This window comes from Mesocricetus auratus, unplaced genomic scaffold (assembly GCF_017639785.1).
Source record: "Mesocricetus auratus isolate SY011 unplaced genomic scaffold, BCM_Maur_2.0 Super-Scaffold_100028, whole genome shotgun sequence".
Classification (NCBI taxonomy): domain Eukaryota; kingdom Metazoa; phylum Chordata; class Mammalia; order Rodentia; family Cricetidae; genus Mesocricetus; species Mesocricetus auratus.
In genome coordinates this window covers 17,226,635-17,240,845 of record NW_024429209.1, presented here as the reverse complement: position 1 = coordinate 17,240,845, position 14,211 = coordinate 17,226,635, and the positions used below count along the sequence as shown (strand labels likewise).

Sequence of the window (14,211 nt, the reverse complement as noted above, 5' to 3'; positions counted from 1 at the left end):
TTAAATGTTCTGTACACATGAAAATGCTACTGTAGGCCTTGACAAAACAGTATAATGGGTGAAGGGTCCGAGGCAATAAAAATAAAAACACATCAAACTGACTAATGGCTTTACATAAACCCAGCACAGCAGTGCAGGCTGGCCAGCTCTTTAGAAAACACAAGAGAAAAACTCCCTCAGGAGTTCATGCATGGAAGAACAGGAAGACATTTTGGTGTCTCGTGACCCACTTCCTCCTTTCTCTTTATCCACTGGTTTTACCTTGGATGCTCTTTGAAGGGTGTCTCAAATTGCATCCTTATCTAGGAGGAGAGGTGGGGACCGCATCCCAGAAGGACTCCAGGGATGCGAGTATGACTAAAGATTGTGGAGATGGGACATGTCTGGAGGATGAGACACCAGACCTTGGCCTGAGCTCACACTTGGGATGAGAAGTGAGGGAAGACTTGGGGATGACATTTGGTCAGCACATTTAATCACAACAGAAAGAAAAACAGGGACACTCTCTTTCCCATTTTCTGGTGGATGAAGAGGAATTCCTTTCTCCTGAGCAAGTCTATGTGTGAGACCCAGCATTCTAAGAGAATTTCTCTACTCAACATGGCGAGGAAGGAGGATGTCCTGCCTACTTACTTTTTCTTCCTTGATAATAAGGAAGGAACCATGTCTGAAACATTCAGATTTAAGAAACCGCTCAATGGCTTGGAACCAAGAGCACAAGTCAGGAACATGCAGGAGATGGCAGGATGCTTTCCCTGCACTCACGGACTCTCCAGTTAGAAGACAGTCCTACTTCATGCAAAAGTTATCTCAGCCGTTAGACTGCCCTCAGTGTGAACTATGTGAAAAGCAGCTATTTATTTTCCAAGTCTGTTCAGATGACCTTACATCCCATGCAAAATCTCTTTGCATAAATTGAAGGAAGCATTTGTGCGTGGAAATCAAGTTTTCACCTTCCTTGGCATACCAAAAATTTCTTTTTAAATGATGCCAAAGGTACAAGAGAGACTCTCCCTCTCTGGCCAGCAAAGAAAGGCATTCATGTGTGGAAATTATTTAGCAGGTTCTGCCAAATGTCTCCTGGGCCTCTCTCACTCCTGCAGAGGCAAAACCCAGGGTATTAATTTAAATCAGTCGGAGGTGAGACAGAGCTCGACAATGAAGTATGTGAACCCAGCAGCCAGCTTGAAACATAAAAGGAAAACTCACTGGACACCTGCCACCCTTCTCCAAACAATAACCCTTCTGGAAAGGTTCCATGGGAATGGAACTATCTGGAGAACGGCCTGCCAGTTGGATCTTCCCAGGGAAAACACCCGCCTCTCTGACAGGTTGATTTGCAAAAGTGAGATGTCAGGGCTCCGAAGCAGAAACAAACAGCAGACTAAAGACAGACACCTCAGACAAAAGAAGTAATATCTCTCTAGGTCTCCAGAATAAGTTAGTTATTGCTTTTTATTGCCAGGGATAAATCTTTGTACAGTTGCAGTTTATTACAAGTTTTATGCTTCATTTCTGAATTTCTTCAAGGGAAACAAACAAACAAACATGACAATAATTAGAGCTACTTATCCTAGGAGGTAAAGGGCAGAAACATGCTCAGCAGTTCCTAAAAGGCTAAACTCCACACCTACCTGAGAAAAGGCAGCTGGCTCTCCTTACATGTGCCCAGACCACAAAAGAAAAGAGCAAATGGGGGCTCTCGAAACAGAGCAAGCAGGGGCTCTCAAAACTCAGGGCATTTATATACTAGCACACAATTTAGAAAGACTATCAGACAGAGGCCTTCCTAGAACACACTGAGGTAGCTTCCTCCATTAGTAAGGAGTGGCATGCTAACAAGACTGGTATGCTGACGGGGGGTCATGGGCTGCAGAGATGGCCGGGAGGTCAAGAATACTCTGTGCCCTTTAAGAAGATTGGAGTTTGGTTCCTCGTGCCCTAGTCAAGCCACTCACAACCACATTACTCCAGCTCCAGGGGATCTGATACCCCCTCCGGGCCTCCAAAGGCATCTGCTCTCAAGCACACATACTACCACAGACATGCACATAAACAAAATAACCCCTCTTGGCCCTTTTTACTCGGAACAAGTACATGCTGTGATGGGTACTTTGTTGTTTTGAAGCCTTGCATCTTTCCCCTTTCAAAGACAACAACCCCCACTCTGTGCTCAGGGAGATGTCCCCATTCTGTCCCATGGTATTTGTGTAAAGTGCTCGGTAGAGAAGCTGAGTCTCATGCTGACTATAATGGTCAACGTGCTGTATGTAGCCCATCTGCCTCCCATTGGCTGATGTATGGGAAGATGTGAAAGCCCCTAGAAGTCACCAAGACATCCAGAAAGTAGACAATCTAGAAGAGACGATACTCTCCAATGAAACCGAGTTTTGTCAGCTGAGCACTGAATGAAGCTATGCCTAAAGCCATCACTACTTCCAGAGTCCAAGTCAGGACAGTGGGTTCTTTGCTTTGTCACTTTGAGCTGATTCAACTACCTACTACTTTCCAGGCTCTGTCCCAAGTGCCTTTATTTAATCTTAATAACACTCCTAAGAGATGAGGGTTATGTAATCCAGTGTGCAGGTAGCCCTAGAAGCTTAGCTCCCATTGTTCCCAGATCCAGTACAAAGAAGAAATGAAATTTTATTACACAGCCTCCAATTTACAGTGTGAAAACAACGCGCCTGGTGGGAGCCTCATTCCTGCTTGCTTCCTCAAGTGAGAGAGCAGGGTACACTATTAGTTATTATGAAACTACCCTGCCTTGTTTCAGAAATATCCAAAAATAACCAGAGAGGAAATTATCTTTATTAATAAAATAAGGCAGATATGAAAGCGCCACACTTGGGGGAACACAAATGATCTTATTATGTAGCATCCTCACAGTAATGATAAAAATCCATCTTTATTTGCATTTCAGAGAAAATATGAAGTAGTGGCGCTACCTTGTGTCTTACTTTCTGTGTTCTGCAAATCCTCACCCTGTTCCCCAAGTCCTAACAGAAACTGAAGAGACTAACAGGAGCAGCATACCAATCCAACCAAGCAATTTCTTAGTTTTCCATAAGACTCTCCTTTATAAATAGTAGGTTGGTCATTGAGATAAAGGAGGTGCACAAAACTAAACATGAAGGTTTTGTTGTAATGCCATGATTTTGTTGTTCAGGAAAGCAGCTAACTCCCTTCTCAACTTGAAAGTAAAACAGCGCAGGTGTGTGGTGCACATCTGTCTTCCTATCACTTGGGAGTTGAAGACAAGTTTCAGGCTTAGCCTGGGCTACTTACATGATACACCATTTCAAAAACAAGAAAACTAACCACTAAACAAAAAAAAAAAAAAACAAAGAAAGAAAAGAAGAAAGAAAATAGACCAGAGAAGAACTACGCATGAAAAAAACAACAACACTTTTTAAACTTTTTAGAATGTTGTGAAAACAAACTGACTGTATTTCCAAAAAGTACGCGTTAAATACTTGGGCTCTGTCTAAAATGAGGTAAACTGATTAACTTGAAGGGAGCGCTGCTCTCATCTATTCACCTGAGTTAGACGCTTGGGATTTACTCTCTTTAAATCAGTATCACTTCCTACAAAGGAACTATCAACTTTAACCAACTATCTGAAATACTTTAACCTGGCTATTACAGCTTCAGAGTAATTTTAAGACATATACAGATGGGCTTATGTCTCATTTTAATGTAATATTTTTATCAATTCTTTGAGAATTCCATTCAATGTATTTTGGCCACATTAACTTCTGTTCCTCCAGATTCATCCCCAGCTCCCTATCTCCTAACTTACCACTCAACTTTGTGTCTTCAGCCTGTGTTTTTGCTGTTGCTATTTTTGATTTAACAAATAACCCACTATCCACCTGTGCTCTGTATGTGCTCCTGGGTGTAAGGTCATCCACTGGAGTGGGTCTGCCTACCAGAAACTATGCTCTTAAAGGAAACTAACTCTACCTCCCCTGGAAGCCACCAACCACACAGTTCTTAAGTTAGGGATGGGCGTCTGTGAGGCCCTCTCCATTGCGTGCTAGAATGCTGGTTAGTTTCATGGGTTTGTATTTCTTAAAACTTGAGTCACTTGAAATTTTAAAATGCAAAAGGTGGCTTGGGGTTTTTTTCCATTTGGTTTGGCTTCGTTTTTGTTTGTTTGTTTTGCCTTTGAAAGGACCCTAAACCCATAGGGAGGGAGAATGGTGTGTGGGGAAGGGGAATGAGACCCACCAGAAGTGTCCTTTTGTAGGTCACCATTCACCCAATTGGCACCATGTTCTCTTCACCCCCACTTTTGCCTCTAACAGGAGCTAGGGGGTCCCTGAAAGGGCCCAGTGAGCTAACTTCTGCCATTTGTTAGATGGTAAGTAGTTTAGCTGGACCTCGGTTAGCTGCAACCTGAAAAGTGTCAGCAGTACTTACAGAGATGATCTACCCTGGTAATTCACACAGAGCAGTGTACCTTTAATTACAGCAAGGAAGCTAGCTCACACCACGGGGAGCTGGCCTTTATTTAGCTTAGTTCTGTCCCTGGTACAACTTACCAGTTCAGCTCCAGTTTGTGCCACACCATCAAATTAAGGAATGAAAATTCATGTCAGATCTGTGAACTCTTAGAATTCTCCCAAGGGGTGAAGGGATTCTGCGTGTCTGAACACTGTGCTATAATCTTTCCATAAGACCACAGTTTATGAATTTTCCGAAGCAAACTTCCAGTCCAACTCCATGACCTGAACCTGGAGGAGGTAAGCAGATGCTGGAAAAGGATGTACAAAAAGTGTGGACTCACCTCCCTGCCTCAAAAGTGAACCATGTTGTGTCCCGTCCATACCGCCGCAGGGCACTTAGCGGCCAAGAGATGAGTTTGACTCTGGGATTCTGGATGTCCCAAAGACAGATGTACTCATATGTAATCTGCAAGGCACATTCGCCATGTACATCTAAGTTAGGAGATGGCATCAAATACACATTGAATCTCTCTGGGAGAAAAACAAAAGGTTAGTCTAAAATCCCCAGAAATAAAACAGCAAAGACATTGTAGGAACACAGAAGCATTTCAAAATATGTACATGCTAGGGTTTGGTGGCACACCCAGGAAGATAAAAGTTATAAATGAACTGTCATAGAGGAATGAGTTTTTAAATGCAGATGCTATTACATGGTATAATGATACTCTCTGGGTGTTAACACACACTAAACACTATTTACAATGAACAAATATCATTTTTAGACTTTTTCAATTTGCATCTTAAAAAATGTCTGCCAATAAAAAAACGGAGCAATGAAACCACTAAAAGCAATGTTTCCTCTGCTGAGCACACATTAATTACACATTACATAAATTAATTACTTTTGCATTCACAGAAGGTACAGGTGCAAAAGGATGTTTTTGTGATTTGTGGTTCTAAAGTAACATTAATCAGCTTACAATTTCTATAATCAAATGAAAATAGCTGTCCCCAAAATTATTTAAAGCACACTCTACAGTAACAGCATGTAATTAGCTGACCGATGGTTGTGAAGATACCACAGGATATGCTTAAAAGAGTTTGAACAAAAACTTTGCTTAGCTAACTCTGGGAAGAGACAGCCATTTGATTCCTGGAGTGGCTGCTGGAAAATGTCACCAAGATTATGATAACTACTTTAGCTGGTAACTGTAGACAAGATCTCCCCTGAACACAGTTATGTTATTTTTATTACTACTACTTAGAAAATTCATTAACACAAAGAGTTACAGAGTCAAAAAATCTCTAAGTTAAATACAAATAAAGATACTATGGCATTTGCAAGCATAATTCTATCTATCCATCCAGCCTATAGTAGATCACAAACATCTAACAAGACAGTGTGATGCTAACAGTTTTCTACTAGAAATGGTCTAAATCAGTTATTTTATATTAATAAAAGTCATCAAAATCTATATTTTATTTGAACTTAGTAAATATTAAGATTGTGTTCATCAATGGGCTCAGGCCCCTGCTATTTAAGCTTTTGAGTTTATCTTGAACTATCAATAGCCAAATGTTAAGTGCTTTCTAGAAACTATCATGAAAGAGCTATGTCCATTTAGAGTTCTGAACCAATGGATAACACTGTTTTCAGTAAGAGGTAAAAGAGATCATTGTTAATGGATTCTGTTAGAGGCAAATTTGCTATAAAAATAAACTAGTGGGGGCAAGGGGGGGTCAGTGATGGAGTGCTTGCCTAGCATACAATTGGTGAGAAACCATTTAACTGTACTTGTTTGAACCCCTACAAAATAAGACTATAAAGAACTTCCAAGTAAATAGTGGAATTTTATACAAACCTGTAATAAGAGAAAACCCAAGCACACAAAGCTAGCAGGCAAAACGGAAACTTTAGGCACCATTCTTAATTTGAATTTCAGCGTTACGAGTTTCCACTATGCCACAGACACAAATGTGTAAAAGCTAAGTGCTGATCCAGCCACTCTGAAGGTCGGTAGAAATCAAGGTGTGCCACGCTTTCAATGCTCAGGCCTGTATTACCAAGGCCCTGGCTGTCTCCCCTCTGCCTGAATGAACCACAGAAGGAAGGTCTGGGGTGGGGTGAATGGCCTTGGCAAATGGCTTCACCCCTCTGTGTGAAGCTCCAGTTCCCACTGACTAGAGACTCCTATGCACTTGTCAGCTCTCCTAGGTCCCGATCAACAACAGTTGTATAGTGACTAGTGTGGTGGGGACCGGGCATTCAGTGTGGGCAGAGACTGCAAATGCGTCTTGAAGACACAGCTCTGCGCGCATGCGCGGAGAGAGAGACCAGTTTTAACTAACAGCAAGATTGCTCACTGAGAGTGCCAGAGCAATTCCACCTCTGTCATGTCTGCCATCAATCCAGGTGACCCAGAGCCCCTTCCACTCTGACAAGTGCTCATAGATCAAGTCGGCCTTGGAAGCAGCGCCCCGGGATCCAATCTCCCCAGTCACTAGGTTCAGCTGCTTGAAGATGGAGCAGCTAGCTCTGCCAGGCTCCCACTATGAATCAACATTGATTTTTGCTAAAATGTTCATGAATATTTTGGTCATTATTATTTTAAAGGATTTATTCCTAGATAGTGTGTTGAGCTGAGTTGGCTCAAGGGTTGAGTTTTTTTCATCGCAGATTTTTAAGTGGGTTTAAACTTGATGAAATATTCAGGGGGATTAAATCCTATTAAAAACACTGGAAAGTGTTCAAACATATTTTAAGTGAAAGGCAGGGGGAAATCACCATACTCTAAAGCCCATGCATTGTAAATAGAGACCCATGATCATGGTTTGGATTCAAACACTAACTACTGACTACATTTGGAACAAGGTGTTGCGTTCCCTGAGGTTCGAGCTTTCCCTGTCTATAAAACAGGGAAAGTCTTAACATGTATGGGGTGGGGCTCCTGTGCAAATGTAATACTTAAATATTCATAAGTCACCTTCCATCCAGCAGACACACAGTGTGGTGCTCAAAACCATTAATGCGGGTACTTTTCCGTTATACATTTCAGAAGGTTTAAGGAAAACATTCACTACGATGTTAACATTTGGTTATTATAGTAACTCATTTCTTCATGCATTTTCATAGTTCACAGTTATACATAATGAAAATGCCTGTGTCTACCCACCGCACTTCCTTAGAGGGCTGTGCAAAGTGGACAGTCTGAAGGGAAGCAACACCTCTTCCCCCCTTTTCACTGATCCAACCAGAACTCCTACGGTCACTTTCTTTTGGCATTTAGTGGAAAAACACAACACACAACTGTGCAGCGTAAAGCTGGCTGGATGCAGTCCTCTTCGGCACGCGCACATTCGGGAAAGAGTGTGCAAGTGTGCACGCATGCAGAGACTGACATGTTTATTCCTGAAATGAAACGAACGCCATGCCGCAATGATCCAACAAAGCAAGTCTATGAGGGAGAGAGAAGGTGAGGGTGTTGCATACGTACCACTCTGCTCTCTTTCCACCCCCGTGGCCAGTAAGTCAGGCTCCCCGAGGCTGATGTCATTGATTCTGGTCCCCACACACTCCACCTGGAGAACTTTGCACCACTCATCTGCCTCAAGATCTGTGGAAACGGCAACAGCAAGAGATATGCATTAACACATACCTACAGACATTCCAAAGGCCAAAGACCCCCTCCCCCACTTGGCTCACACAAACCTGATTCACAAGCAAAGGTCTTGGATGTGTCGTCATTGAAATAAATCCCTATAGCGTGTTTCTTGGTGCCCTTTGGCAACCGGGCTACGTTTTTCACATTGTTGAGTTCAGTAACCTGAAAAAAAAAAATCAAGATTTGGAAGTCTGGTCACATGCTCTGCACCAACACTCTCCACCTACGTCCCCAGAGATGAGACCCAGAGTGCGGTGAGCTCATCGCCTGTGAGCCTCCCTTCACAGAGCAGAGCTGCAGATATGAAGGCTAAGCATGAATTAGGAGGATGGGGGGCAAGGGAATGTGGTCCAATCCATCTCTAAATTATCACATCAGAGGGACAGGGTCTGGAATCTCAAGAAAAAAAAATCGCCCCCATGTTCAACAGTCAAGCCACACATCGCAACTCAGAGACCCCGTGGCAAACTTGGTTTCACCCTCTCTGACTCACTTTGAGCTCCTTGGTGATTATGGGCCTCTGTTTTAGGATATAACTACACTGCACAGTACCACCCAGTTCACATCGGTAGCAACGTAGTCCGCTTATACATTGTGCCTCTCCCCTGCCAACAATCTTAGCTACTGGAACTTATATAAATCACTCCCCTGCCATAGAGGATGTTAACTCATGGTGCTTCACCAAAGATCCTTCCACCATCCCATGCTGGGATGAGGTCCTGTCATCCTGGAGGGGCCTGCCAAGAGGAAGGCTTACATGGTTTCCTGGTAAGTATTTATTTACAAGATAAATAAGCCTTTCATAGTGGCAAGCTTAAACTCCCCTCCACACCCCCTTAAATGTTATACAAAAGAATAAGCCTCCCATCAATCTTGGCCCGCAGTGATGCTGGACCACCTCTCTCATCCATTATCCTAAATTCAATAAATGCCTGGCTTAAGAAATACCCAGGAAGAGAAATAAACACCCTCCACAGGCACATTAATCTGATCATTTCATTTCCTGGCTTCTTCACCTCCAGTGGCCCTTCCTACGGTAGAAATGCAAATTTATCAGCATGGAAAACCACAAAAGGCTCCTGAGAGGCCTGCCGTATCAGCATCTCCAGGGACTGCAGGACATGGCTTATCCTCCACCTTAGCACTTACATACAACTGCTGATTCGGAGTGTGTGTTTATTTTTGTTCCAGAACCCAATCTAAGCCACTGATAACTTTCTATAATTATTTGTTTGTCTCTCTACTTCCACGTTAAACCCCAGGAATTCACTATGCAAACAGCACTTGATCTTTGCAACCTCGAGGTCTGATTGTGGCATTTTTATGCAGGAAACTTAATATCTCCAAGATTTCCAGTTACACTTGGCAAGAAAGCCCAAATCCTTGTTTGCAAAGGACCACCACAGCTAACTCTCCACCATGTCACCAAGATTTCTACGGCCTAGCCAAACTGGACTCCACTCTGTTCCAGAACAAACCATGTGACTTCCAAGGCTCAGAGCCTTCCCTCCTCTCCACCTACTGCCCTCCAATCACCCCGAATCTTGATTTAGATCTCAGTTACTCACTGATTTCCCTCCTGGAAACACCACCCCAATGTTCAAACTTTCCCAGGCTGTACAATATATAACTTCCCTGGCTTCCCTGTTGACCCTCCACTGCTTTAGTTCTTGCCTTGCCTAAGAAGAGTCAGTTCCATGTGGCAGGCACTGTACTGGTGCTCATCACTGTTTCCCAGGTCTAACACAACAGCTGTAAGGAGCTGAGGAAGACCTTTGTGAGCTAAGTTCCCAGTGAATGTATAACATTGACATGGGCACAACCATGTCCCAATCTCCAGACTCATGGGACACTTGCAAAAGTCAAATGGACCAGGCTCAAGGGGGTTGTCAGAGTTCTCAGGGGTCCCAGTATGAATGTTTGTGAAGGAGTGACCATTGCTTGCAAAGGCTAGCAGCCTCAGCCTCCCCCTCCCATCTGTTTACAACCTGAGAGTGCTCCCCTACAGAGAGCTTCAGACCAACCTCTAACTCCCATGCTGTGGCTAATAGACCAATGAGGTTCTGGGCTGCCAAGGGAGCCAGGACCCCTACCTGATCCACACTGTGTGTCCCTGTGCAATCTCTTTATTCCCTCACTGCCCCTATTGAGGGTTTTATGACCTAGATCTTGTCCTCTGGTGGGAAGTCACTCAAGATACATGGGCTCTATGAGCAAAAGGTTAAATCACTCACAGATTTATCCCGGAAACCCACTTCCCCGGGGAAGACTGCCCCCAACCTCCATGTAAGTTCACCATTGCCTTTCCCAAGCTGCCATACATGGTACTTGAAGCTCTACCTGATTTTCTGTTGTTGTAATATCTATCTCTCCAGCTCTCAGAGAGACTTGAGTCACTTGGCAATGACTTTCTGATGGATGGCATCAAAGAAAAATGATTGGACCACGAGGCAGCACGTACCAAACCGCCCCATAAGTCACATTCAGGGCTGAGCATTTCCAGAGAGTATGCCTGTTCCATCGTCATAAAAGTCCTGGAGACAGATGTTAGTATCATCAGCAATTTTTAAAGGTGGAAACTGAGGGTGAAAAAGATTAAAATCATACAAGCGAGTTTGTGCTAAAACTGGCAGGAGTAAGACGTGGAGCAAATCAGGTGGGCACGCTCACCTCATCTGCAACACCCACCAGCATTTGAAAGCCTCCAGACATCACCTCCAGCTTGAATGTATTTGTCTTTTTAACACGGCATCCTGCCTTGGGGACCCAGGTAGGGCATGCATGTGCCTGGATCTAGGCTGGTTATCCACCGAGACATTACTTAAGGGAAGTCTGAGGCACAGCCATGACTTTGAAATATGTTGCTTCATTACCTATCCATTAAGGGGCCAAGAGGAAGACATAAGTCACTGGAAACAGCCAGGAAATGCAGGGGAATTGCTTGAGTCAGAACACAATTACCCATTCTGGAAATTGGTTTTGGTAATAAGCAGAGTGACACCCCCGCTTACTGCTCCAGGGAGGAGAGTGAGCAAGCGTTCACGGGGCAGTCAGGGTCAAGACGGCACGTGACCAAGGACAACTGGTTTCCAAAGCGGTTGCATATGCCGAGCTCGGAGCACACAGTTGACTGAGCATGTGCATACCCCCATATACACACAAACATAGACATAAACACCTTGCTTTCAAAAGAGTTGGGAGTCTAGACAAAAATTCCTGACAGACCCTTGCTCGAGATGCATGCTACAGACTGTGATATCTGCCACCTACAGACACCTTTATGTCACATGAGACATTCAGAAATGACAACACTGAGACAGAATGGATTAACTTTTTACAAACAATTCTCATTGGATGAATCCGGTTTTTTGGTTTGTTTGTTTGTTTTTGTTTTTGCAGCAAAGAGAGGTTTTGATAAGGTCTCTGAGTCTTATTTGATATAACTCCTATTCGAAATGGGAGCTCCAGCCTGGGTTGGTGTCACAGATCGAGTAAGTGACCTCAAAGAAGGCTGACAACAGAACCTATACTAGCGATGTGACTCATTCAACTAACCCTCAGTGTGACTTTCTTTGCAGTCTGTATTGGTTTCCTTTCTGTTGCTATGACAAAATGCCCTGACAGAAGCAAGTTAGGAGAGAAAGGGCTTATTTTGGCTCTGAGTTCTGGAAGGGATGCTGTCTATCATGGAAGGAAAGACCGGCATGAAGGAGCGTGAGGCCAACCACTGTTGGAACTCTGGCATTATGCTGACTCCCCACCCCCTGACAATGGGTGGGACACCGATACCAGCATCCAGGCAAATACTTAGACAGCTCAAAGGGCCCTGCGTTGCGTGGCCATGTCATGGCTACGTCACACGTTAGGGGAAATCTACGTAATGACTCTATACGCATGTGCAAGCTTCCCCTTTTAAGCAAGTGCCCCTCGCCCCTTTGTCCATTTTTTTTTCTCTGTTCCCTGTTAGCCAACAGCTAACCTCCCCTTGTTCTCTTCCTCCAATAAACTCCACGTGGGTGTGTCGAGTCTTATGGCTTGTGTTTCATCGCCGGCTGCTGCTGCAGCAAACCGCAGCATTTTTTCTGCAGTCCCGGATCAGACAAAGACCAGGAGGTATGGCCTGTCCATCAGTCTCCAAAGCCTGCTCCAAATGATGAACTTCCTCCAGCAAGGTTCCGCCATCTAAATGCTCCATAACTTTCCCAAGTTACACCATCAACTAGGGCACATGAGCCTATGGGGGCATTTCCCATTCAAACCACAGCAGTCCTTTAAGAGGCTCAGTAGCCGTGGATTTCATTCTTTTGCAGCAGAAAAGAATTTGCATGCTAACCGGGTTCTCTGTCGAGCTAACTATACGTGTACAGACTCTGTGTATTGGTTTTCAGATAAAATAAAATTTCTTCAACATAGAACACTATCAAGAAGGGCGCCACTCAGTTTAGTTGAAGAGGTATCCTCTTGTACCCATCAACACACCACATTATCTAAACTTTGGTTTGTTTCCTATCTATTCAGTCATTCTTTTTAGTTCTTAGCATTTATTCTGAGCCAAGTTTTGGTGGCAGGCAACATTACTACCCTCCTGGAACTTAATTTTCCACAAATAAAGAAACACACCGGCTCTTAAGGTTAAAACTACGTTGGGAGGACATGTGCTGCAGAGTGGAAGGCTGTAGCTTGTGTCCAGGAAACTTCTACTGTTCTTTTTTTACACTTTCGATTGATTCGTTGTGGATTTCACATCACGCATCCCGATCCCACTCATCTCTCCATCCCCTGGATTTTGCCCTCTGACTTTACAACCTCCCCGCCCAACGATATTTAAAAGTAAAAACAAAACAAACGAAACAGCAACAAATAAATAAGTAAGTAAATAAAATCTCGGCATGAAGGCTGTAGTGTGGGTTCGTGAGTCATGCAGTACACCCTTTAGTCCATACATCTTTACTTGTAAGTGCTCAGTGCAGTCTGTCCGTCATTGGTCTGGCTCAGGGCCTCCGGCTTCTGCTGCACTGTTGGTACTGGGCCCTCACTGGGACTCCTCTTGGATATCCTCTTGTTGCGCCTTGTGTCATGGACACCCTGTAGCTTTGCATCTGCACTTCCAGCCCTTTTACGGGCTCCAGAAGTTCATAGGTAATGCAGGTGTTGGGGTGAGCTGCCTGGCAGTCTCTAGAGGACGCACACAGGTCTGCCCCAGGCTTAGAGACAGAGCGGGAAGAATTCACCCATGAACCACTCTTTGTCTCATCTAGTACTCTTTTGTGTGGGGTTAAAGAAGCTCCTTTTCTGAGATGAAAGTGTTGAAAAGAGACCCAAAGACCTGACTGAATGGTTTTCATGGATGGCAGGCAGGACAAAGGAAAGAGACAGTTCAAAGGCCCTCAGATGGAGCCAGCTTTCTGTGCAAGGAGCGCCCACAACCTTTGACACTGATGTGCGCCCTTCACAGCTGTGCTCCATTCCAGGCTAATCCAACCCCACGGGTGCCTGTGTCTACCCACCGCACTTCCTTAGAGGGCTGTGCAAAGCGGACAGTCTGAAGGGGAGCAACACCTCTCCCCCCCTTTTCACTGATCCAACCAGAACTCCTACGGTCACTTTCTTTTGGCATTTAGTGGAAAGACACAACACACAACTGTGCAGCGTAAAGCTGGCTGGATGCAGTCCTCTTCGGCACGCGCGCATTCGGGAAAGAGTGTGGAAGTGCGCACGCACGCAGAGACTGACATGTTTATTCCTGAAATGAAACGAACGCCATGCCGCAATGATCCAACAAAGCAAGTGTGGGGGGGGGGGAGGAAAAAAAAAGGTAGTTCTATCTTGAATATGGGCATTTAGCTTTTTACATTCCATTTCATGTTTTAATTCATTTTGATTGACGTAAGCGTGATACACAGTGCTAGCTAGATGCACTCTGAACAATGAAAGTCACCCTTTAAAATCGCTGCATAAATTAGGCTGCTGTTCTCCTACATGCCAGGGGAAGGCACCCACGCGACTGAGTTCTGAGGTCCCGCTCACCCAAGCAAACAGCTTAGACCCCTCTCCTTTAATTTCATCCACAGGGGAACTTCCATCATGGCTGCCACAAT

The 14,211-nt window shown here is 44.3% G+C and overlaps 1 protein-coding gene across 1 annotated transcript in view; it reads right to left on the bottom strand.

The window, feature by feature from the left end:
• The window catches only part of Dok5 (docking protein 5), a 140,780-nt gene that overhangs the window by 38,948 nt on the left and 87,621 nt on the right, over window positions 1-14,211 (bottom strand). Inside the window, exons 3-5 of the mRNA XM_040732879.1 lie at window positions 8,161-8,275; window positions 7,946-8,065; window positions 4,793-4,982 (exon numbers count right to left, since the gene is read on the bottom strand). Of these exons, the coding sequence (XP_040588813.1) occupies window positions 4,793-4,982; window positions 7,946-8,065; window positions 8,161-8,275 (425 nt within the window). The remainder of the gene's footprint in view (window positions 1-4,792; window positions 4,983-7,945; window positions 8,066-8,160; window positions 8,276-14,211) is intronic.